The 24,793-nt window shown below is 59.1% G+C and overlaps 1 protein-coding gene across 4 annotated transcripts in view; it reads left to right on the plus strand.

Annotated features, from left to right (window-relative positions):
• The window catches only part of ACOT7 (acyl-CoA thioesterase 7), a 111,018-nt gene extending 86,910 nt beyond the window's left edge, over window positions 1–24,108 (plus strand). For all 4 annotated transcript variants that reach the window (XM_087858627.1, XM_045803534.2, XM_045803533.2 and 1 more), the window contains 2 exons: window positions 7,675–7,859; window positions 23,720–24,108. In XM_087858627.1, coding sequence (XP_087714753.1) covers window positions 7,675–7,859; window positions 23,720–23,818 — 284 coding nt within the window. In that variant the 3' untranslated portion in view covers window positions 23,819–24,108. The remainder of the gene's footprint in view (window positions 1–7,674; window positions 7,860–23,719) is intronic.
• Window positions 24,109–24,793: the final 685 nt, after the last annotated feature.

Consider the following 24,793-nt stretch of genomic DNA (forward strand, 5'->3'; position numbering starts at 1 on the left):
AATCTCTTCTGTGCCCCAAGTTGCACCTTTACCTCCCCACAGGACGTGAGTCCTTCCCTTGTGAGGGCCTCTGGTGAAGTCAGCACCCAGCCTGGAGAAGGAGTGACTGAGAGGCAGAGAAGGGAGGGCCCCCAGTTTTGAGAAGGACAGTCATACGTCCAGGGTTGGGGGACAGCCCCAGGATCTGACTCGAGAGCGGCCGCACTAGAGCAGAATTGAGAGGCCCCATGCTTCTCCGGCATGGGGCCACCGATGAAGGAGCAGCGGCTCTCCTCTGCGTGGCAGGAGACGGGGTCAGTCCCGGGGCACAGATGAGCAGCACAGAGCACGGAGCTGCCCTCCTTTTTGTTGGGCGTAGAACTAACTCGTCCCTAAGTCGACTGTAAAACGGGATCAGCATAAGGGCTGTTTTTTAAGTAATGATATTTTCATGGGAAAGGCACACGCAGGCGGCTGAGCCAGTGGGCACCCTAGGGCTGTGGTCACAGGGTGGCAGCTGCCCACAGCTAGTGTCCGGCCTCTTCAGACACACTGCCCTGGAGGGTGCAACCGTGAGAGGCCACTGCTCCTCCTGGGAGGGTGCTCCCCACCTCCGAGGGCTGATCTGACGCGGTGGGGAAAAGCCCAGAAATGAAGATGCGTTGCCAGGCCAACGTGCCACCTGTGTGAGTTCGCCGTGGCTGCTCTAATGAATTACCACAAAACTAGCGGCTTCACAGGCCACAGATGCCCTCTCTTGTGGTTCTGGAGGTCAGGCGTCTAAAAGAGGTCCGTGGGGCTGCGTTCCTGATGTGGGGCCCGACTGGGTGGTATAGCAGAGGTGGCCAGCACTGTGGGGCGGGGTGGGTTGACCTACGACCCCCGGCATCACTCAGGGCAAGCTGGTGAAGCTTGAAGACCCGAACTTACTTTTATAGGTCGCTTCCCTCGTTGCTGATTGTTTCCTTTTAAAATGAGATGTGGAAATGCCAAGGCAGCTGTTGAGGACAGTAGAAGTGGCACGTGGTTACTGTTGCTTTCACGGTTCGGGAAGCCCTGGCAGGAACACCTAAAGCTGGAGTTGTTTGTGGAGAAGCCATCTTCCCAGACTGTTGGGGTGGGAAGTGAGGAATCTTCTAGAAAATGCTTTGGGCTGTGTTATGTAAGACACACCGAAGTTACTTCACTACTTCCCTGCTTTTCTGAGGAACGCTCGCTGCCACTGCTCTTTTTGGAACTTCAACACTGAGCTGTACTTAACGTTTGAAATACTTGGCAGCCCCTCAGCTGTGGTAAGAGCAACTTTTTATTATTCTGTTTTCCAAATGCCCGCAAGCTGTGCCATCTGCCCTGGGAGAGACGCCCCACTGCTAGGGGTCGGAGGGGGGGCCCTCCCGCAGCTCACCAGTGACCCAGAAACAGAAAGGAGCTGCAGTTCTCAAGTGCGCGTTACGTGCCCCCGCCCCCCGAGGGTTTACCTGCCCAGTGCTGCAGGATGTCTCCTCAGGCCCGCTTCCCCGGTCTGGAACCCACACGAGCCGCAGGGTGTCTCCTTGTCCCCACTTCCCTGGTCTGGAACCCGCCCAAGGCACGCAGTCTCCTCATCCCCACTTCCCCAGTCTGGAACCCGCCCGAGCCGCAGGAGGTCTCCTCGTCCCCGCTTCCCCGGTCTGGAACCCGCCCGAGCCGCAGGAGGTCTCCTCGTCCCCGCTTCCCCGGTCTGGAATCCACCCGAGCCACAGGGCTGCTCCGTGATGGAGCCAGAGGGCAGGCCGCACAGCTGGCTCTGGGGACAGAGCTCTGAGCCCCTCGCTCGGGTGCCTCCTCACTGCCAGGCTTGAATGACAAGGGCATCACCGTGGTGGGTGACGAGCTAGTCCCTGCCAGTCAAATGCAGCGCCATTCACCCCTGACACTTCGCAGCTGCCAGAGTGGCGGCTGGCCCACGCAGTCGTGTATGAAACTCCTGGCTTTCTCAAGCCTTTTGAAAACATGGCTAAGGGTTCTTGCAGTTAGGGGAGTCCAGCCCTGTCCGTGTCTCTGGCATCGGCCTTGGCCCTGGCCCTTTCCCCACTGAAGTTAGTTGGTCCCGCCTCCAGCTGTGCCCTCAGTCTCATCAGCTTTGTCTGGGGGCCCACCTGTGCCGTCCCCACACCACCTGCTGGCCACCTGTGGCTGTTTGCATCATAATTAAAGATAAGCAAAATGGTAAATGCTGCTCCTCCGTGGCACCCGCCACATTTCAGGTGCTCAGTGGCCACACATGGCTGGTGGCTGCTGTATCAGACGGCACAGAAGACCTTCCCAGCATCACAGAAAGCCTGCTGGACAGCGCGGGTCTCTGGACAGTCTGGACTCTGTCCCCAGCTTCCGATGCTCTGGGAGGGATTTCCATAGACCCCTAGAGGGCCCCGGCGCCCCCTTCAGCAGGGTCCCACCACCACCCAGCTCACTGCAGAGCTGGGTGCAGGCCTTCCCGCGAGACAGCCTGTGCCCCCAGGGTACTCAGCACGCCATCTGCAGGGGCACCCTGCTCAGACCTCAGGGGTCCAGTGGAGTTCACTAGACAGGCCTGCTTCTTGGCTTCTTGCTGGTACTCGTGGGGCTCTGCTTTTTTCTGGAATTCACAAGAGGAATTTGCTACAAGCTCCAGCTTCCAAATTCAGTTAGGTATCCAGCGGTTGGAAGCATCAGATAGGAGATGGACAGAACTTAAAAATACCAGACAATCGTGTCCCTTCATTTCGGTTGGATACCTTCTGGCAAGACAATAGCAAGGTTTGACTTCCTGGGCCCTCGATGGAACAGTGAACCGATTTCCACACGCGGCCACCAACCATCCTTCCCACTGGAAACCCACCAGGTCTGCCACCGTGTGGCTGCCAGGACCCTGGCCCAGTTGCCGTTGGGATTCATTCTTTTTTTTTTTTTTTTTTTTTTAAGATTTTATTTATTTATTTGACAGAGATAGAGACAGCCAGCGAGAGAAGGAACACAAGCAGGGGGAGTGGGAGAGAAAGAAGCAGGCTCCTAGCGGAGGAGCCTGATGTGGGGCTCGATCCCACAACGCCGGGATCACGCCCTGAGCTGAAGGCAGACGCTCAACCGCTGTGCCACCCAGGCGCCCCGGGATTCATTCGTTGTCACTTGGAGCTTCATTAAGTTTCTAGATTCCTTGTATTGTCATAGAATCCCTGCTTGAAACATGAAAGTATCACATGAAGTGGTAGAAACATACAATAAAGCCACATAAAGGTGATATTCTCTGAGCTTTATGAAGTCTCGTGCTCCCGATTTTATAGTCACTGTGACTCAGTGTCAGCAGCAGCTCCGAAAAACTGAAGCACATTAAAATCGCCCAGCGCAGGCTCTACCTAGGTAGTTGTATTAATTTTGTGTGGCTGCCGTATCAATTTACCAAGAACTGAAATGACACAGATTTGCTGTCTCTGTTCTGGAGGTCGGAAGTCTGACTCGGGTCTCACTGGGCTGAAGCCAGGCTGCCATTCCTTCTGGAAACTCGAGGAAAAAATCTGCTGCTTGCTGTTCCACCTTCTAGAGGCCGCCGGCCTTCCTTGGCATGTGGCCCCTCCTCCATCTCCAAAGTCAGCAGCATAGCATCTCTCTGGCTCTCCGCTCCGGCCTCCTCATCCACTTGGGAGGACCCTTGCGATGACACTGGGCCCACATGGATAATCCAGGCCGGTCGCCCCACCTCAAGGCCCTTAACCTAATCATGTCTGTAAAGCCCCTTTGCCACATAAGGCCACATAATTCACAGGTTCAGGGGATTAGGACATGGACATCCTTGGGGGACGTTGCTCCCCCTGCCATAGTGGCCCATTGATTCTACTTGACACAGAGGCGGGTAGGGTTCCAGACCACTTCTGAGCTCTGCCTTTTCCCTGCCCTGTGTCTTCTCCTATAAGCTCTGTAGACAGGACCCTGGCAGAAAGCACAGGAGAGCAAGAAGGAGCTCAGCCCTGGGGCTTTCAGGGAGGCTTGAGAGGAAGCACCCCTCAGTCTGTCCCAAGCCCCTCAGCGGCTGATACCTGGTACTTCTGAGGCTCGGGGGACTCTCAGTGAGGCAGCAGGGGTGGTGAGCTTCCTGGCAAGTCTCGGCCTTTTACAGAGAGTTGGCACTCAGGTCCAGAGGGTACCTTATGTGCTGGGATCCTGAGTCGCGGCCTCTCAGACCACGCTCATGAGCGGGCGAGCTGAGCTGTGGCCCCGGCCTTCCTGTGCTTTGACCACCCCTGTGATTTGTTTTAAACGTTACTTCTCAACAACCATGTTGGTGTGATTCTGCACCCGACGACCCTGGGAGCGTTGTGTGGGCACACTCTGCCCTTGGGCTTCAGGTGACTGTCCGACAGGGCTGTTAAGCAGAAGGGCATTCAGACCCTACCAGAAATGTCTGTCCTGGGCTTACATCCACGTGGCATAATTAATGTGGGCAAGTGACCTCCACGTGGCCACATTTGCAGGCTCACCGGCTCCTCATAAGCTCCTGAGAGACAGCTACTCCCGTGCCAGTTTGCAGATGAAGAAGCCAAGGCGCGGTGTGGTTCCTGGCTGGCCACCTGCCCAGTGCACCCCAGAGCCTGTGCAACCCGAGGTCTTCCCCAGAGCACCACGGCCCGGGGGAACTGTGGGCCGTCCTGGGGCTGCTCTGGGCCTCAGAGAGCCCGCCTTCCATGGAGACACTCAGTGGGGAATGGCTGTCTGTTCCCACTTTAGCAGCTCAGAGGAGAACTCCGTGCCCCCTCCTGGCCTCCCTCCCCAGGCCAGGAGAGTGGTCCAACACCCTGAGCCTGTCCTGGTGGCTCCTAGCCCCGATAACAGGGACTGTTTTCCCCCTTGAGCTGGTCACACCTGGTCTTTTAAATGAACAAGCCATTCTCGGGGTGGATTTGGACGTGTGACCTAGTGGAAAAGTCCCCAGGCAGTGTCTCCGTGCTTTGGACCGCTCAGCCTCCGCTGTCCCCCACAGAGAGCCTCTGAGCACGTGGCTGCCGTGCCCAGCAGGTCCTGCTCCCCCATCTGCAGTTTTTCGGGCAAATGGAAGTGAACGAGAGCACAAGCGAGCTACTGGCTGAGGTCCTTCCCTGTCTCAGGTGGTGTCTCAGTGTCCCAGGCAGGGGTTGGGGTAGGCCTGGCACACCCTTCCCATGGTCCTGCCCTTGTACCTGGGGTGGAATGAGCCAGACCTTATGGGAAAGAGCCTGACACCCCATCTCCATGAGATCTCTGGGCATCCTGCCTCTGGCTTGTGTCTAAGTCCCATGCTCCCTGGCAAACCATATCGACAGCCTTGCCCCACCCCTATGTGGTGAAGGGGCCTGCACGCACCTGGTTCAGGCTTCCATCCCATAAGAAATCACTGCACAAGCCTCAGGGAAGTGGCTGGAAGGGGGATCCAGCCCTGGCTGAGCCTTGAGTAGGTTCTGTCCACCAGAACCCTGCCTGTAATGGCCACTGTCCTTGCTGACTTCCGGCCTTGTGAGATCGTGGCGGTCACTGGAAGTGAGCAGGTCGAGCCTGGATGCTGTGTGTTCTCTTATTGAAAGTCCGGCAGCCCCTGGCTGGGTGTAGTGAATTGGTACAGCCGAGCCTGCTGCCGTCTTCATTCTAGGCACACTCAGACGCGGGTGTGACCGTGCTTCCAAACAGGCGCACCCATGGGGTCATTCCACACAGAGCCTTCAGCTTGGAGACCGCGGAGCAGTTCAGGGGTGTCCTGATCCCCCGAAACCAGACGCAGAAACGGTGTGTTATGTTCCTCCAGGAGAGCCCCCGTGGCAATCACAGGTTCTCTGGGGGCAGAGGGGACACGATGGGAAGGACTCAGGGAGATGCATGGCTCCTTCCCCGTCCGGCCCCAGCTGCCGAGTGGCCTGTAACTCCAGCGGAGCCTGGTGAGCCTGTAAGTGGCGTGCCCCTGTGGGTCACGGAGGCAGCTCCTAATGGGGCAGCAGGACTCACGCGCTGACCCTGGGCCCTGACGTGCTTGCACCCTGGTCTCAGCCCGGCCACAGGTGTGTGCCTGGTGCTTTGGTCATGACTCTGCCCTCGTAGAGCTCCCATAATGCCACTTGTCACTGACCGTGTAGCCTTCCTTCCCTCCCGGAAACGGCTGTACGGACTTGAAGCACTCCCTGTAAGTATGAAACTGAATGTGGCATGGAACATTCTGGTACTCTATAACATGGAATAACTGCGCCTGCTTCTAGCCTGCCCACACACTCACCCCTAACAGTCACCATGCTGTCTTGACCTGTCTGTCCTCCTGGGTCTTTCAACGTGTCTCATGGCGCCTGTTTCCTTGGAGCTAGGACACCGGGGTTCCCAGGGTTGTTAAAAGGTCCCCAGAGCCAGCACTGGTTCCAGGGAGTGGGTCTCAGCATTATGTGTCAGACTGGGGCAGGGATTTCCTTGAACCCAGCCCAGAATGAGGCCATGCTGGGAGCGGGGACCATGGGGAGCCTTTCTGGCTACACGTTGTTGGGGGTGCAGCCGGGTGTCCGCCCCTCGCCCTGGAAGTCCCTGAGGATTCGTGCTGCCTCGTGGTCCAGAACCACACCGTTGGTGATGATAATGACCGTGCTGAGTGCCTTCTGCCACTGGGCACCAGGTTAGCACCTGGCTCATCTCATATCTTCCCTATAGTTACCCTGGGAGGCAAGTCAAGTCTGTTTTAGGAAAAGACTGGGCTCCGTGAGATGAAGGGAGCAAGGCGAGAAAGGGCCAAGGCTGGATGGTAGGCAAGAGCCTGTGAACAGGAGGGTGGGGGCAGAAGAGCCGCTCTAGGTTGGAAAGCAGCTGACAGGGTGGATAGTCTTGCCCCAGGGGGCGCGGGGAGTACAGGGAGGTTGGATTGAGGTTGAGAGGGAGAGGGACACCCGGGACAGTGTTATAGGAACATAGGACTCTGGACTACATCATAATCAACGAGGGAAACCATGCCAGTCCAGGAAGGTGGTGAGCACCTGGGGATTCGGACCAAGGGCAGGGCCTCGGCTATGTTGTGGGACGGGGTCTGCAGCTCTGAGCAGAGCTCTGGTCCTATGAGCAAGCCTGCCGGAGAGAAGGAGAGCCTGACGGCATAGACGCAGCTTTGCCAGGACAGAAGGGTAGGAGGACCTGGGCTGAAGTGCACACAGGGGCTCTGGGGGACATAGGACCACGGTCATCGTGACCACTGGCCCTGCCAAGAGCCCAAGGCTGCCGTCAGACCAGCATCAGGAACAATAGCCAGGGGGCTGGGAAGGTACCAGGCAGGTGTGCTTAGAGCAACACAGTGGGGCATCTGTGTGGCACAAGTAAGGTCACGGTGTGGACGGTGTGGCTGGTGTGGCCTTAACGTGACTTCAGAGGGACAGAGCCAGCTCACCCCGCAGCTGCCAGAAAGCAGGTTGGGGGCGGCTCCTCCCAGGGGATGGGGCCCGGTGATGGCCACCACCTCGAATGTTCGCGTAAACGCTAAGAGCGAACACCTGCTCCCGAGGCAGGTGGGTGTTCGGGGCTACTAACGGGCGCGGTGAGAGCTCGTCGTGTCCATGTCCTCGTAGTTGTTAGACGCTGCCTAACCAGATGTCTTCTAACGCCCTGTGACACTGTTGCCTGTGCCCTCCCGCCCCGCCCCTCCGTCGGTGCCCCCCCCTCCCCCGCTAACCCGCTGTGCGTGCCCTGCAGGCTGCGTCATTACCATCTCTGGGCGCATGACCTTCACGAGCAATAAGTCCATGGAGATCGAGGTCTTGGTGGACGCCGACCCTGTGGTGGACAACTCACAGAAGCGCTACCGGGCTGCCAGTGCCTTCTTCACCTACGTGTCCCTGAGCCAGGAGGGCAAGTCGCTGCCCGTGCCCCAGCTCGTGGTAAGTGACCACCTCCCCTGTGGGGCTGGCCCCGCCAGCACTCACACAGCTCCTGGGAGAGACTAGTCCTATGAGCGCATTCTGGGAAGCAGGGCCCCGGCCCAGCTGCTCCCGGGCCCAGTAACCTCGGCTGCACTGCCCCTCAAATGTGAGGGCCTTCCCCTATAGACTGTGAGGTCAGACGGGGCAGACAGAACAAGAGAGAACTCTTCACTAGCTCCTTCCTCTGGGGGTTCTCTCTCGACGGCGAGTATAGTGCCCAGGGGGTCCCAGAGCTGTGTACAAAAGCTAAAATGGGGCTGAGGACCCTCCCAAGGGATGGGTTCTCAAGGAGCCTTGGCCCGAGTGTCCTGCTTGATGGGGACTGAGCCAGACCCTGACAGCATAGGGCTGGACATCCGGGATTCGTGATCCTTCCCTGCCTTGGCCGCCTGGCCAGGCTCTGCCCTGGGTATGCAGAGAGAGATAGCAGGTGTCTGGTCACACAGCCTCCCATGTGCGCTGCTGCCACCACAGTGCTGAAGGGTCCGGAGCTGGAATCCCAACAATCTCACAAGTGCTGGACGCAGGGAGAGTCAGGGAGCCAGAGGCCGCCGACGTTCAGAGTGGGGAATGGGGAAGGTTGTGGGTGGGTAGTGAGGCTGCTTGGCTGGGAGGTTCTCGGGAACTGTGGAATGAATGAATGAACACACACGCTGCTTACAGATCTCCCTTGAGGACAGCGATGTTTTACCGTAAGCCTCACGCATCCCTTACCAGTGCCGGTCACAGTAGGTGTCCCGCCTGGAGCATGTCCAGGCACCTCCAGCGAGCTCTCTACCTGTTCCCCGCAGCCAGCACCACCCCAGCCCTGGGGAGGGGGCCCCCACTGCTGGCTCCCCTGGCCCCAGGCGAGGACCCCTCGGGCCAGCAAGGCTGAGGCACTCGTGGAGGGTCGTACATTCCGTCCTGGGGAGCCTGGGTTTGGGTCCAGCACACGACTTGCGGCTGCTCGGGCTGCTCCTGATTGCTCCTTGAGCCCTGCACGTCTGTCGTTACAGGCAGCGCTCCCGGGGCCGCAGTCGGAGCTTCCCACCCTCTGTGGGGTGAGGGTGAGGGGCAGGGTGGGTTGTCTCGAGCGCCTGGCACTTGTGTGGCCCCTGCCGCTCCCGCTGCGGCTGCTCCCCAGGCAGATCCGGAGCCTCCTGCCGGAGCAGAGCGGGTGCCAAAAACCTCTGTGACAGACCTCACTTCTCACGCAGGCCGGGAACTAGGCCCCTACGTGCTGCTTCCTCCAGCCCTGCAGCCTCCCTGTCAGAGCTGTACCCCACCCGCCCCCTCTACAGGCGGGGAGCCCCACACAGCCCTCCTGACGTCAGCCTGACAAGCCTCCCTGGGACCCGCCTTGCCCGAGCATGAGGGCTAGGGCTGTGTGTCCCCCACGCCGCCCCTCGCCCTGACCCACGGCCCTGCAGCCTTGGCAGAATGGCTTCCCTCCCCACCCTGTCCCCTTGGCCGATGTGCGTGTGTTCCCCCGACCACCTCTGGCCTTGGCCTTTGCAGCCACGTGTCACTGGGTCTTGGCCCACTTCTCAGAACCTTGCCTGCTCCTCTTGGTCCTCAAACACAGGCTTTCCCCTCTTCTCTCCTGGACCCTTGCCCCATCTTTTTCCACCCTGTCACAATGCCCCATCCTGAATGCTGAACTCCACCTCACACGGGAGATGACTTGCTCTCTGTTCTCTTCACCTCCGGGCTCCAGCGGGTGACCAGACCCAAGGACACTCCGCGTCTTTCCCTCGCTGGCCTGGCATGATGCGCCAGGCCTCAGTGGAGCCTGTGCTCCCTTGACACAGGCCTGCAGTGTCCAAACGGTCAGTCATGGTCCCCCTAAACACCAGGCCCTGACCGGTGCCCACCATGCCCTTCCCTCCTTGGGCGGTTGGGTCCAGGTCTCATGCCACAGGCATTGTTCTGTGTTCCCTGTTCAGTCCTGGATTGACTTTGCCAGCTCTGCCTCTCTCCTATAGGCTCTCCGCATGCATCTCAAATGTGATTTATCTTGAATTGACTCTTTATCTTTCCCCAAAAAAAGATTCCTTCTCTCAGTGAGCCTGGGAACATGCCTGGCTCCTCTCGCCTCGCTCCTGCTCAGCCCCCCACACCCACTGTCTCTAGGCCCCGTCCCTGGCTGGATCCCTGCTCAGCCCCAAGTTGTACTGCCGCCTGCATGCCTGCTGCCCTCCACCTGACCCCACGCTGCAGCTGAGGGAGTTTGTTAAAACCAAATCAGAGTTTTTCCCTCTCCTGCCTAATCTGCTCAGCAGCCTTGGTGCCCTCAGCACAGCGTCCAGTGAAGCCGGCTTCTCTGGCCTCAGCCCCCAGACTCATTCCTGCCTCAGGGCCTTTGCACCTGCTGTTCCTCTGCTCTGCCTGGACGCCTTCCCTCAGCTAGGAACTAGCTTCTTCCACTGTTTCTCAGATAGCTCATCCTTAGATGGCCTTCCCTCCACCCTCAAGATAAAGCCCGACCCCCACCACTGCCCAGAGATTCTCTCCTGTCCCCACGCCATCCTCCCACACCCGGCACCACCTCAGATCCTCTGGGGCATGCACATTCATTCATTATCCGGCCCGATGTGTGATTCCAGGATGACCGGCACAGAGTGGGGCTCAGGAAAATGCCCGTGAGTGGCTCGTGGGCTTGCTCGCCTCTCCAGCCACATTCCTCCACCGCACTGCTCAGTGCCCTGCTGGTGGACGGTTGGCAAGTGCAGGTTCCTAAATGCCCCAGGGACTCCCCCCCTCACTGTTGCGGACGCACACGTACTGTCAGGGCACACGTGGGTGTGGGTGTGGGCGTCCTGCTGCCTGCGTTCTGGTCAGGGTGCAAGCATACTGGCTGTGTGGTCCCAGGCTCGCTCTTCTTGGGTGCGCCTGTTTCCTCCTCTGTACCAGGGGGACGGCCCTAGTGCCTGCCATGGAGGGTGGGTGAGGGTTCTGTGAGCTAGTCTCCGTATCTGGGAGTGCCGCATTCATCTGTTGCTGTTTGCTGTGCCCTCCCTGCTGGAGCTGATGTGCTCCTGGAGGGAGCCAGTAAGCAGGTAGGGACAATGGACTGTGTGAGATGCTGGTGAGGGTCATGAGGGAAGAAGCAGAAGGTGGGGGATCGGCATTCCCTGGAGAGTTGTGCCTACCTAAAGAGGTTCCTTCCAAGGAGGGCCTTGTGGACAGAGCTACATTCAAGCAATGCCTGGTGTTGGCAGCAAGGGAGCCATTTCCCAGGGACTATCGGGGTAAAAGGAGCCACGGACTCGGAGGCCTGGGGGCTGGAGCCGGCCGCCCGTAAGGGAAGAGGAGGGGGCAGGAACACACCTCAGGCCACCCAGCTGATCCTGGCCAGGTCCAGCCCCAGGACCCAGCCTTCTGACCACTTGGCGCCTTTCCTCTGCTGTCAGCTGAGGGGGTACAGGGACCTGCAGGCCTCCCCATATGGGTAGGAGGTAATCACAGCCGAGAAGTCGGACTATCTTCATTTTGCAAAGGCTCATTCTGAGTAAATGTGAATTGACAGGGTTTTCTGGCAAGGTCCGAAGTGCTAGCCATAGCTGAGTTGTAAGGCTCACCCACCCAAGAGCCCAACAGCTGCTGTGGGTGCCCCTGCTGGCCCCGCCCTGCACGCACCCTGGAACTCAGCCCGCTAGGGAGACTAGTGCTGCAGCCAGGAGGGGTCCAGTCTTCCATGGAGAGTGCCTGCCACCCACGAGCCCTTTGTGGGGATACCCATGACCTTCACAGAGGCAGAAAGCAGTCCTGGGTCTAGGCCAGTCTATGTACCTGGGAAGCTGCTTGTGCCCTTTCTAGAAACCTGTGACATGGGACAGGTCGAGGGCCCAGCAGGGCTGCAGGATGGTGGGGAAAGACACCTGCTTGAATGAAGGGGACAGTGACTGAATCCCCTAGGTTTGAGGGGCCAGAAGTTAACGATGGCCATGTCTTCCTGCTGGCCGGCCTTACGTTGATCCAGGCTGTTTTTGCTTGCTAATTAAAGATGGTCTTTGATTCTTCACGGAGGTGTCCTGCTGCCCAGCCTCTGGCAGGGAGGCTGGGCAGCTCCCCAGAGAGGGGTTTTCAGCTCCAGCCTGCGCGTGAGCTCACTTGAGGACCGCCGGTGTGACACTGTCTCCCCAAGTACACATGTGCTCCGTGTAGCCAGCGTGCCTGTGCCCGTGGGGGGCGCTTAGCCCTCCTCCCCTCCCCGCCCCCCGTTGTCAGCAATTCTTCTGCCTCTTGTCTATTTTTAGCTTCCATCCCCAGGGCCCGGCTGACACGGAAGACAGCGTTGCTGTTTGGAGTTTTTCTTGATGAATATTTTATGCTGGGGAGGCTGTGCTGAGTCCAGCAGCTGCTGGCACTTTCCAGGCTAATCATTAAAGAGGCAGATGTGGAGCGTGGAGCCAGGCTGCTGGTCTGGACGTCAGGCCCAGGCCCCCCGGCTGCCCTGCCTCTCTCTGAAGGCCTCTCTGTGGCCATGACCTCTGACCTTGGGGGGAGGACACACCCCAGATTTCACTGAGCAGGGCTGGAAAGGGGGTCTGTGCAGAGAGACAGTGGACGCCACTAGGGTGGCTCCTTGGGGACCTGGCACCGCATTGGTCCCAGCACCTCCTATGGGTGATTTTTTTCCAGCCTTTTTTAGTCTCCAGAAATGTGAGGACCAAACTGTGTATGTTGAAGACGGAGCAAGCACTGTCCTGGGCGCCCCGCCTACCTCCCATTCTCTGGCTCAGATGTGGGTGCTGCTGCCCCCGAGGGCCCCAGGGAGACAGGAGGTGTCACTGGGGAATGTGCGAGGGTGGAGGTGCCAGAGGTGCAGGTGTCCTGGCCTGCTGTGAGGACGATGTGTGTCAACACAGGGTGCGGTGGGAGGAGGGGGAAGCCGGGAACCCATCCCAGGCATGTAGGCAGGTTTTGAGAGAACCCTTCACTACAGCTGCTTCGTGGGTCATTTGGAAAAGGAACATTTGCCCCAGTGAACTGAGGCCCACGTGGGGGCAGCCGGGGCAGTGTCTACAAAGCAGGATTGCTCTGCTTCCAGAAAACCCAAACCACAGCGACCCTGCCCCGTCCCAGAGGGTCTTGGCTGGTGCTTGTAGACGCCCACCTCCTGGTGAACCAGGGCCTAGCCCCGGAAGCCTCAGGCTCAGCCACCGAAATGACCAAATAGTATTTTCTAGGTTAGAATGGGAGGTGGTGAGGAAATCAGGGGTGCAGCCATTCCTCTGTCCTTTTAGCCGGTGAGCTCCACGCAGAGCACAGTAAGAACGCGTGCTTGAAGGGCACATTATTTTCAGGCTAACTGAGCACCCACTCGAGAGTCCCGGGGTGCCCGCCTAGGCCCGTGCACATGCATGGCCATTACCTGTCACCTGGGAAGGGGCCAGTGGGGAGGGTGTCCCAGGTGCCCGTAGTGACTACAGTCTGGTCATAAAGAGCTGGGGTGTTCATGGATGCCGCACAGTAGAAGTGCTATTGGACCCGGCACTGGGAATCAGGGTGGATTGTTCCCATCCTGCAGACAGGCGACTAGATGGCTAACTCTGGTCCAGGGGACCAAGTGCAGGACCCTGAGCCCCTTGGCCATGACTGGTCCCTTCCCACCCGTGAGCCTCAGTTTCCCCACTGGAGCCATCACCGGCTGGGCAGTTGCGGTGCGGGCCTCTCTGAACTGTCCCGGTGGTGACCTAACTAGGAGGATCCTCGCTCCTTCACCCTGAAGAGGACACGCGGGGCAAGGCTTTCCGCAGCCACCAGCTCCCTACCTCCCTGGACCCAAGCCTGACCCCAGACACGGTCATGGCAGGGGGTGGGGTCCTCCCGATGGCCCCATTCCTCAAGATGAAGCATCAGCCACCAAGGAGGCTGCCACTCTCCTGATCGTGGCCTGGCCTGCTCGCACAGCCCGCGGTGGCAAGAGGAGCACACACCCCCAGCTTATAGGACAGCGGGTCCCTGCCCAGGGCTTGTCATGGGCGGGGTCCCCAGGTTTGCTCCACAGTGTGGGGAGACACGTCAGCAGCCTGGACACTGTGCTAGAATGATTTTCAGTTGCTCCTTAAGAAATTCCAATGTGCCGTCGTGCAGCATGATTGGTGCTGTTCCCGGAAGGGTATGAGCAGCCACATTATTGAGGGAAGCTATGCTCCCTGCTGCTCCTGCTTGCTGCCCTGCACAGGGGTGAGTCAGGGACGAGACTGTTCACGAAGCTTCCTGACCCAGTGTTCCGTTCTCTCCCTTGGTTCTGGGTGCTTCACAGAGAGTCTGTCTCGTAATGGGAAAATGCTCCTGTCAGCTGAATGGTTGGTGCTGGGGAACTTCAGCGGCCTGTGAGAATCGGGTGTGGGTCCCCCAGGGGGTGTGGATCGGGGGGTGCAGCTCCCACCTGCACATGGCCTTGGACATTCCGCTGTGTCCTCGACAGCTCCGTGGCGGCCTCTCTGCTGGAACAGCCCGTGCTTTGGAGACCCCACCCAGTTCACATTCAACAGCAGCTGTCCGAAAGCGGGAGGGCCCATGGCACCGTCATGCACGTTTTCTTGTTGAAATGCTGGTGGGTTCTACTCATGAACTACCAGTCTTGTTGCTTCGTTGCCGTGTTTTCAAATCTAGGTGCCCCCTTGCTATTTTAATTTCTGTAGAGCATGAAAACCCAGAGTCAGGCTCTCGGAGGGCACTATTAGGCCTGACTCCGTGGTGCCAGGAAGGGGAGGCCCGTGGATGAGAGACTTGCAGAAGGTGCAGTGGAAGGGGGGGATCGCACCTGGTCCGGGCACCCCCAGTTCCGTGGTGGCCACCCTGGACGGTAAATAAGGAGAGAGGCCCATGAAGGTTGTTGGGACCCAGGAAGGGGTTTGCAGCAGGGCAAGCTCGTGCCTGGCTGTCCTGGGGTGGAATACAGTGCTGCCCGCCCGAGCACATACGGAACACTGCCGCTTGGTGGCTCTGTGCTTTCTCTGTGAGGTGGGGTGGAGTCCCGTGGCACAGATCCTGTGACTCCAGGGACACGGTACTCAAAGTGTACTCAAATGTGCATGTCAGAAACAGGCCCCAGACCCCCACAGTGGTCAGAAGTGTGCAGAAGGGGCTCCCTGCGCACGCGTGCACACACGCACACAGACGCAGACTAAAGCATGTCAGCACTGCCAACAGGAGAGGAGGGACCTCTTCTGGGGGCTTTATCCACGCCTCGCTGTGCTGGACACTCCCAGCCATGCCTTCGTCACCGGTGCAGGCTCCTGTGGAGACCCTCGGTGGGCTGAGCTCTCGACTCGGATGGGGACAGACGATGCCTAACCGTGTGTCCATTGAGCAAAACCACTGGTTTTGAATCTTTAGCACAAAGACCACACCAACTTGTTATTAAGGCTTTTTTGGTGTGATCTTCCATTGGTTTGATCGTTCGTTCATTCAGCAAATGCCCCCTGGGCCCTCACTGTATCCCAGGCACAGTGCCGGCTTCAGACAGCGGGCGGGAAAGCCGGACTCGACACAAGTGTGCACACACAGGGCCGGGGGCTCAAGTGAGGGTGCCTCAGTAAATGACAGTGCCAATCTTTATCACCGTCCGGGGGGCACGGGAGCAAGTGCTGTGACCCACCCCCACCCTGATGCCTTGGGAGAAGCTGCTGAGAAGCCGCCCAATAGGACTGAGTCCTGTTTCACCTCCTCTACCGGAGACTGTCACCCTTTGCTGCCTTTCCCTTGGCCCCGTGCTACCTGCTTCTTCCTCAGCCTCCTGCCCGCCTCTCCCAGGGGAGTCCACGGCCGCACAGCAGAGCAGTCCTTTCAGAGGCTGAGCCACGGGGAGGGGGGGACGGGGCCCTGATAGGGGCGCTCGCAGTTCCACAGCGATCTCACCCATTGGAGCCGCTCTGATGGGTGCCTCCGGCAGGGTGGTGAGGCTCTGCCCCGCCTGCCCTCAGGGAGCGGCTTCCCAGGTGCCCGGCCTGCCTGCCAAGGTCACGGTCACCTGTGGAGCTGCGCTCTGGGGACACAGCTGCTTGCCGGGCTAGGGCTCCCGGATGCTAAGCTCGTCCCTCCCTGGCCGCGTGGAGTGGCCCCAGTCATCAGAAGACATCCTAATTGCCTGCACGATTGTCCCAAGATCCCTCCTGTCTCCCATTATGAAGACAGGAGAGGGTGCGTGCGCGGCTTCCTAATTAAGCACGTCTGCGTCCCTGAGGCTCGCAGGAAGTTGCTCTGCCACCACGGGAAACCCTCTTCGCACCAGACATTTGTTAATTACAAAAAGGACAAGCTATTGATTTTACTGAGGATGGAACTTAGTCACTCGCCCTCCGTGCCAAGTTCCAAATGTGTGTTCTCACAGCACAGAAAATGCAAACTGGAAAACATTTGGTCTGCACTGCTGGGCTCTGCGAGCCACAGGCTTCCCTCCCGTGGAAGGGAGCCCGGAAGACAGCAGCTGGCAGGGGGAGCCGGAGGAGGGAGGGAGAGGACGTGGATCTGAGGCCCCCGCAGCCACCCGAGCAGAGGGGCAGGGGCACTTTTGACCCCGTGTCTCTGGCTGGGGGTGAAGGTGCAGAGGCCCTGCTGCCATAAGCGGACCCCCGGGGCTGGCCACCCTCCTCCCGGGCAGTGCGGTGCGCTGGCAGACGGGAGGCCATTGCGTCTCTGAGGCTGTGGGTGACATGAATACCTCGCGGGCACGTGCACACATGGCATGACCGCTGTGCCCTGCAGGAAACGCCTTGCCCTGGGAAGGTGGGGGCCAGCTCTGAGGCTGTACAGCCAGTCGCTGTGGCCCAGAGCCTGGGTTCCCTGCCACCCCTCCACCATCCCTTCCTCGCGCCCATGGGAAGCAGTGCGCCAAGGTCTGAGCCCCCCCGCCCAGGGCACCTGAAAGCAAATGTGATTTCCCACGGACGAGCTTTTTCCTTCTTCCCACCACCCCCAGTCCTCCATTAAAAACAGCAACAGCCAACAACTTCTGTATTTATTTACTTTGCCGGATGGAGGGAGGCGGGATGCGGGGAGGCAGCAGCTGGGCCGTGGGTGGGGGCCGTGTGCAGGCAGCCATCTGTCTGGCTTTGTCAGCTTCACACCCGGCAGGGAAGTGGTGGCCCCTCTTAGTCACTTGGCTGGGAGGGCTGTTTGTCGGAACTCCCGGCCTGGGGAGGCCGAATGTCCTCCAGCCTGCAGGGCAGGGACTGTGCCAGCAGAGAGCAGAGACGCGGCCCTGCCCACGGCTGTTTGCAGGGGCCAGCGACCAGCCTCACTGCCCTTGACTGTCTCCCAGGGCAACCAGGTGAGGGCGTGCCTTGCTCCCAGGGTGGGTGCTCGATGCCTTGACGGCAACCAAATACTGCTCCTAGGCCTGGCGGCGCTCGTAGAGCCCAGAACATTCAGTGCATTCTGTCATCCCGAGACCAGAAGAGAGATGAGCCCTCAGCGGGCTCCCTCCTCCAAGGCCTTGCGAGTGCCTTGGCCTCGCTGCGGCTGGCCGGCTGCCTCCACATCCATCACGAGGCGGTGTTAGTTCTGTCTGAGGGCAGATCCCAGCTGACGAGTTAGCTGCGGAATCTTGAACCTTGGTGCTGGGCGCTGGCTTCTCTCTCGCCGAGCAACACTAGAATTTACCGTGTTTTGTGCCAGCAGCCTAGACCGGAATTACCTGCACTTCAGGCTCTGCCCCTCCTCAGGTCACGCGTGGGCCGAGCTAGTGAGAGAAGCATCCAGAGCCTTTGGCGCACAGATTCTGGAACCCTTGATGGCCTGTTGGCTACTCTGGGGTGAGTAGCTGCAGTTTTTTGGGTGATCTGGTGAAGGGCAGGCCTCAGGCCTGAGCGGAGGACGAGCTCTAGATCGCCACGCTGGACGGAGTCATCACTGCCACGTGGGATGAGGGGAGGCCCGTGAGGCGCCACCCTGCACGCCCACAGCCCCAGCGGGGAGCGCCTCCTTAGGACTGGTGCCAGGGGCCTTGCTCGCCTCCTGAGGCCTGGCCCTGATCAGGACCCGACCCCGCGCTGCTCTGGCTCCCAGACTCTGCTGTGCCCGTATGAACGTTCCCTCTCTCCTCCCCGCCTCTCACTCCCAAAGTTGGTGAACTAGAGAGAGTATGCCTCGCGCGTCGGAGGAAAGTAGGAGAGTGATGGCCCCAATTCTGACTTCCCCTAAATGTGACGGAAGGGGGGCATGTTTGTTCCCATCTGAGGAAATCTGGAGGACACCCTGGCTGCTTGCGGCGTCTCGGTAAACCGGGCTCCAGCAGCCTCCTGTGTCATGCTCACTGCTTACGGGAGCCGCCGAGCATTGGAACCTGCGCCAGACGGGGAGAGGCAGGGCATGTCTGCCCTTCTCCACCAGGGCTCGAGAAGCTCCTTGGAGGGGGTGCCTAGCTCCAAGGCTGGAGTGCGGGGCTGGGGCAGGACACACCCCTGACCCGGGCCCCCGGCAGGCTGGCACCAACGCGAGCGGGCGCCTTCACTCCCCTGGGCTGGGGCCCGGGGGCTGAGCTGCTGGGAGTCCAGGTGGGCTCCAGGCTTGTCCTGGGAGGGCAGGCCCTTCCCATTCACAGGGCCATCGCAGGGTCACTATAGCCCCCATTGCCTACTGCTGAGCCCACCGATAGGGGCCCATTGGGATGGAATGACCTGGAGCAGCAGCAGCGCCCAGGCTCGAATCGAGGCCCTGCCGCTTACCAGCTGTCACATGGGTGAGTCCCTCACTGTGCCTGCGCCTCACGTCCTCATCAGTAGAGGGGAAACAGTAAGGACTTCAGTGGTCCTTGTGGGTTGTCGTAAGGACTCAGTGCAGGCCGCTCCCTCAAAGCTCGTTGCCTAGAGAACTTCCTCCCCGTCCCCAGCCCCACGTTCATGGCTTGTGCACAGCCTGCCTGGGAGAAGGGGCGGGAAGGCTCTTGGCTCAGGCACTGCATTAGGTTTACCTGCGCATTCGGAGGGATCGGTTAGCCCAGAGCACTGTGGGTATTCTGACTGGGAGGAAAGTGCCAGGTGGGAAACAGAGCCCAGGGTAGGGGAGCAGCTCCTCTCCAACCCCGAACTCAGCCCCTCGACTGACTGTATGTGACTTGAAGTTCTTCGTGCCCAGGGAACGGAGGAGGGGTCCCTGTAGCTGCCCTAGTGGGTCTAGTTGGCTTTTCTTTTTCTACCTTTTAATTATGGAAAAGTTCAACTATATGCAGAAGTAAAGAGAAAAAAGAACTTGTACTTAGCAACACAGGGCCAGTCGTCCTCACATGTACCCCTGCCCACCTCACCCCCAGGGCCACTGGAAGCAAATCTCAGATCACATAATCGCCTCCAAGTTCTCAAAAAGAGACGAGCTCTCTGTTCTTTGTTGCTGACTTCTTACCAGTGGACTAGACTCTGGACAGCTCCTTGTCCTGTAGAGACCTGGCCCAGGGGCCCAGCCGTCTTCCCGGCTGCTGCAGGACCAGTGGCCTCGCATCAGGCTCCTGCTTATAAATGCAGCATTGCTTAGAGTTAGAACAGCCCGGAAGGCCATTCAGATTGATGCCCGCCCCAACGACGTGTTACGTGGCAGCTCGTGGAGGCCTCTGTGTTGAGGCCTGAGGTTGGAGACGGCCTGGGTGCTCTCCCTGCTCCTTGTATCCACACAGACCCAGGAGATCGACTTCCCACTGCACAGATGAAGTGCCTGAGATGACCCTGGAACTCTGCCCTCTGCTCCTTCCCAAGGAGGCCGTGCCCGAGGTGGCTCGCTCTGCCCAACGGGCCTGGCTCTGCCACTTGCCTGACCCAACGGGGAGGACAGCAGCCGTTGCTGTTGACAGGTGACCTGCAGACCTCCATGCACCTCGGTGCCCGCTTGGCTACTCTCCCCACTCCGGAGCCTCCCTGGCACCTGGCCCTCAAGACCCCCTCGCTCTGTTTGACCTTGTGGGGCCGTGTCATGGTCGCTTTCCCACGGACTGGATGATCTGCCTGTTCTGCATCTTGCCGGCTAGACCGCAGCTCCCGAGACAGGCACCTGCACCAGGCCCTGAGCAGCGGCCGGGAGGCGCTCAGCGCCGAGCCTGCAGGAACTGAAGGCATCAAGGCTCGGCCGCTGTAGAGAAAGTGCCAGGTTGAATTCAGGCAGTGTTTCCTCTGCCCTGCTGCCCACTGTGTGCCGGGACTTGGGTGGGAGGCATCGCCATGCTGAACCTTCTGTTTGACTTTCTGTGAACTGTGAGGAGGGGTGTTCGCCCCGTGGGGTTGAGATGTGATGACGTACGGCAGAGTCCCCCCACTTACAGCGTCCAACCCAGCGGGTGTCAGTGTGTTCACAGAGTTGTGCAACCATCACCAGCCAATTTTAGAACATTTTCATCCCCCCCAGAAGAAACCGTGCACCCTTTAGTCATCAGCTCACCCCTAGCCCCTGGTACCACTAACCTGTGTTCTCTCTGTGGGTGTGTTACTCTAAATGTTTGTTATGAATGGACTCATACGCGATGGGGGAGGGCCTTCCTTCACTGTCTTGTTGGGGACAGCTGGGAGGACGTTGGTACCCACCCCCCTAGGAACCCTATAGGGTAGAATGTGAGTCTATGAGCCTTATGATGGGTAAATGGCGAAACCAGATTCAAACCAACCTGTCTGGTCCCCCGCCCTGGCTCTGGAGGGGAGGCTGGGCTGGTTTGGGGACAGAATGAAGAGGCCTTTCCACACAGGGCATGCAGCGTGGGGGTGGGGGTGGGGCGCCCAAGGCAGGCCAGCCTGTTCCAGAGGGCAGGTGGCGCTGGCTAGTGTCTAGGCATCTCCCAGAACTGTCACGACCAGCTTTTATATATATATATAGATAGATTTATTTTATATATTTGAGAGGGAGCGGGGGGGGGGGCAGAGGCAGAGGGAGAAGCAGGCTTCCCGCTGAGCAAGGAGCTTGACACAGGGCTCGATCTCAGGACCCTAGGATCACAACCTGAGCCGAAGGCAGAAGCTTCACCAACTGAGCCACCCACGCGCCCCTCGGGTGGGCCATTTCTGCCCACCCTCCCTAGGGTACCCCTGCTGACAGTTCCATCTTCCATCTGCTCTTCCCTGGACCCCCTCCCTGCTCTTCTGAGCCCTGAAAGCCCTTGGCTGGTGACCCAGGCATTTGGGGACCAAGTTCCTCATGCAAATCCCATGTCTGCCTGTTTCCAGAAATGCTGGTGGGCTGGAGACACAGCCATCAGGCAGTCCTGGCTCCAGTGGGGCTCTGCCGATGGCCTGGGGGGCCTCCATCTTGCCGCCTTGCCCAGGCCAGGCTCACGCTCTTGTTTTTGAGAAATTCTTTTCTTTCCAAGCCTCTTGCCTTCTTTCCCCTGCTCCAGGGATGGAAATTCCACCAGAAGGAGGGAGGGCCCGCTCCAGAACACCACCACCACCACTGCCACCAACCCCGCCTGCCTCCAGCAGAGAGGGGCTGGGCGTTTAGAGCTGGGAGGACCCTTGACACATGGCCCAGCCCATGCTCTGCCCCTCAGCCAGTTTCCCAGCTCTGGGACCCAAACACACTGCCCAGTCCTCTGCGACGCTAATGGGAAGCCCGGCTGCAGCCCCTCCTCGCCCTGAAGAGGGGCCCAGCCATGCCACTCTCCTGAGCCCTGGCGTGGGCTGCAGATGGATGGGAGCCACAGGTCCCCTCAGCCACGCCAAGCACGTTCCACAGGGGAGAGGAAGCAAAAGGCCCCACTGTCCCAGCCTGGTAGCCTTGACCTTGCATTCTTGGCCTCTTCTGCTGTCCCCCATTTGCTGCAGGGATGGATGGATAGAGGGTAGGGCCCTGCTGCTCAGAGTGGCCCCCAGGCCAGCAGCATTGCCTCACCCAGATGCTTGTTAGAAATGAATCTCAAGGGCGCCTGGATGGCTCAGTTGGTTAAGCAACTGCCTTGGGCTCAGGTCATGATCCCGGGGTCTTGGGAGCGAGTCCCACACCCGTCTCCCCCTGCTCTGTGGGGAGCCTGCTTCTCCCTCTCCCTCTGCCTGCCACTCCCCCTTCTTGTGCTTATGCTCTCTCTGTCAAATAAATAAATAAAATCTTAAAAAGAAAAGAAAGGAGTCTCAGGCCCTGGCCCCTAGACCCCCTGCACCAGAATCTGCATTTGTAAGACCCCCAGGTGACTTTCGCACAGGGAAGCTCGTTGGAGGGGCTCTGCCTGGGTTGCACAGAAGCCACCCGGGAACGTGGCTTTGTCTTTGTGGGGTGCCTTCAGCCACAGGGACAGGCCCCTGGCCTCCTGCCCCCAGGAAGCTCCCCCTTAGCACTGCCTGCTCTAACCGAGAGAACATTTTGTTTCCCTGGGCTGTTTCAGGTCAAATTGCATGGCCTCAAATTTCATTTTTAAAAAAGTCAGCCAGAGATGAAACCAGAGCTGCGGGAGGGCCTTCTTCAACAAAGTCTTGGAAAGCCACCGTTTCTCCACGTGTGCTCCGAGACTCTTCAAATAGGCAGCAGAACCACTATGAGGAGCATGATCCTAGTTCTTTAAATACCCAAATGTTCCACTGGCTCCAAGCCACAAGGTTTTGACAGTTTACACCTGGTGACATTTAGCGAACAATTTCTGAGAAGGCTGAGGGGGAGGAAATATTTGGTTTAACCTGACATTACATCCTCTGGCTGATTGTTCTCTCTTTTGCCAATATACCATTTGCCTGTAAAACACTTGGGCCTAAAAATAGCCGCTGGGGCTTGGTGTCATTGTGGATGAAGGGCAACTGCCCCATTTCTGTGGCTTTCAGACACCCTCAGAGAATCCCAAGGAAATGTCCCCGAGGAATCAGCACAGCTCTTTAAACCTGAATTCCTGAGCGGGGCGGGCAAGAGAGAACTTAGCAGCAGGATAGATGGGGCCTCGGGAGTGACCTCCGCCTGGGTCCACACCCCTTAGTGGCCAGGCCACTCTTTTTTTTTTTTTTTTAATATTATTTATTTGAGAGAGAGAGAGTGGAGGAGGGTGGGGAGGAGCAGAGGGAGAGAGAGAATCCTCAAGCAGACTCTGTGCTGAGGACTGAGCCCAACGCAGGCTTTGATCTCACGACCCTGATGTCATGACCTGAGCCGAAACCAAGAGTTGGATGCCTAACCAACTGAGCCATCCAGGCGCCCCCAGACCAGGCCGCTCTTAAAAGTGAAAGGGGACACCGTTCACAGTCCTGCCAGGTTGGCAGGCACAAACCACGACTTCACAGGCAAAATCCAGCCTTTAGCCAATTTCCTTTGATCAGTAGGCTACACGCTCCCCACCCCCCACCGAGTATGGGGATGTGGCTTCTTGAATTGCTCAGAGGAAAGATGCGACAGAGAAGGGGTGACCCAAGGAGCCGCTTCCTGGTCATCTGCGCCATCCAGGGCTCCCTGACCACAAAGCGGTCACTATTGCTCCTGATACAGTAAAGTGCCGTTCCCAAGGTGACACAGCCAGCACAGAGCTTGTCCCTACTTCCCTTTGGGGCAGGGACTGTGAGCAGCTGGCATTCCCTGGGAGTGGACCAAACGCAGCATCCCCAGCAGGAACCCTCATTTCCTTCCTCACACCGGGCCCCGTTTTAGGCCTTCCCTTCCATGTTTCATTGCTCAACGGCATTTCCAGCTGAAGTTCATTATCAAAAAGGCACTGGGCTCGGGATTCCACCTGCTGTGAAGGGTGGCGTGGGGGCTGGCATCCCTCCAGGGACTCTTTCCAGTGGGTCTCGAGGCCAGTGCCTGGCACCCAGGCAGCCCCAGGGGGCCAGTGGAGCCCGGGTGGGGTCTTCTGGGTCCTCCTGGGGTAGGGCCCAGGCCTTGGCCCACAGTCAGGGTTCTGTGACCTCTCTAACCTGCCTGTCTCTGTGTGTGATCCACAGCCCGAGACCGAGGACGAGAAGAAGCGCTTTGAGGAAGGCAAAGGGCGGTACGTGCAGATGAAGGCCAAACGGCAGGGCCGGGCAGAGCCCCAGCCCTAGGGCGCCCCCACGCTGGGCTGGGAGTGGCCCCAGTGTCTGCTCACTTAGGATTCACCCCCTTGGCCAAAAACCCAATCCACATTGAGAGCTGGTGTTGTGTGAAGTGTTCGTCTTGCAGTGTTAACCTGTGCTCTCCTGAAAACCTACACACCAAAGCTCGATTTCTGTCACTCCAGTGTAAGTGCTCCCGTGTCGTCCCTGCCGCCAGGCACTCCCTAGGGAATACTTGCGTGCACACTGTATGGTGTGTAAGAATCCAGCGTCACTAATAAAGCTGCTGTTTGGCTGGACCTTGGTCCTGGGTGGTCGTTTGTTTTGGGGACTGCTTTCTAGGTGGGCACAGATGCGGGGGCTAGAGGCTTCCGTGGGCCCCCCTCCCGTCTGGTGCCAATACCTGTGTGTACCCCAGAACTCAGGTGCGCCTGATGACTTGCTGGCTAGAGAGAACACCCCTTCCCTCCCAGGGCCCTGGTTCCATGTCCTGGCCTAGAGGCACCAGCCCCCCACTTGCCCTCTCTCTGGCCTATGCAAGATGCTAGCTCTGAGCCTACAGTGGCCTTCCCGTAGATGGGGGTGGAAGGTGCTTTCGAGGACTCAGGGAGGTGATGTGCAGAGAAAGCTGAGCCCAGCCTGGCTGGAGCCCGCTCAGCCTATGCGAGCCCTGCCCTGGCTTCCCTCCACCTCTTGGTGGAAGCAGCTCTGACACCTCAGCCCTCTGGAGAAAGGCAGAGATTTTGCTAGAAGGAGCCTCCCAGCTGGTGCCAGGGCCCCCATGCCTGTCGTGGAAACCGCCAGTCACTCAGGCTGATGGGTTTTTGGGAAGGCCTGTAGGGTGGGGGACTGAGGGGTAGCGTATGTGTGAATGGTGCCCGTGCGCGGCTGTGGGTGTGCATGCATGCACGTGCCTGTGTGAGAGGTGAGGCTGTGTGTGCACCAAGGCCAGCATCCTCAGGGGGCAGACGAGCTGCCAAGGCC

Source organism: Ursus americanus, chromosome 33 (genome assembly GCF_024610735.1).
Source record: "Ursus americanus isolate L20-20 chromosome 33, mUrsAme1.1.p, whole genome shotgun sequence".
NCBI lineage: Eukaryota > Metazoa > Chordata > Mammalia > Carnivora > Ursidae > Ursus > Ursus americanus.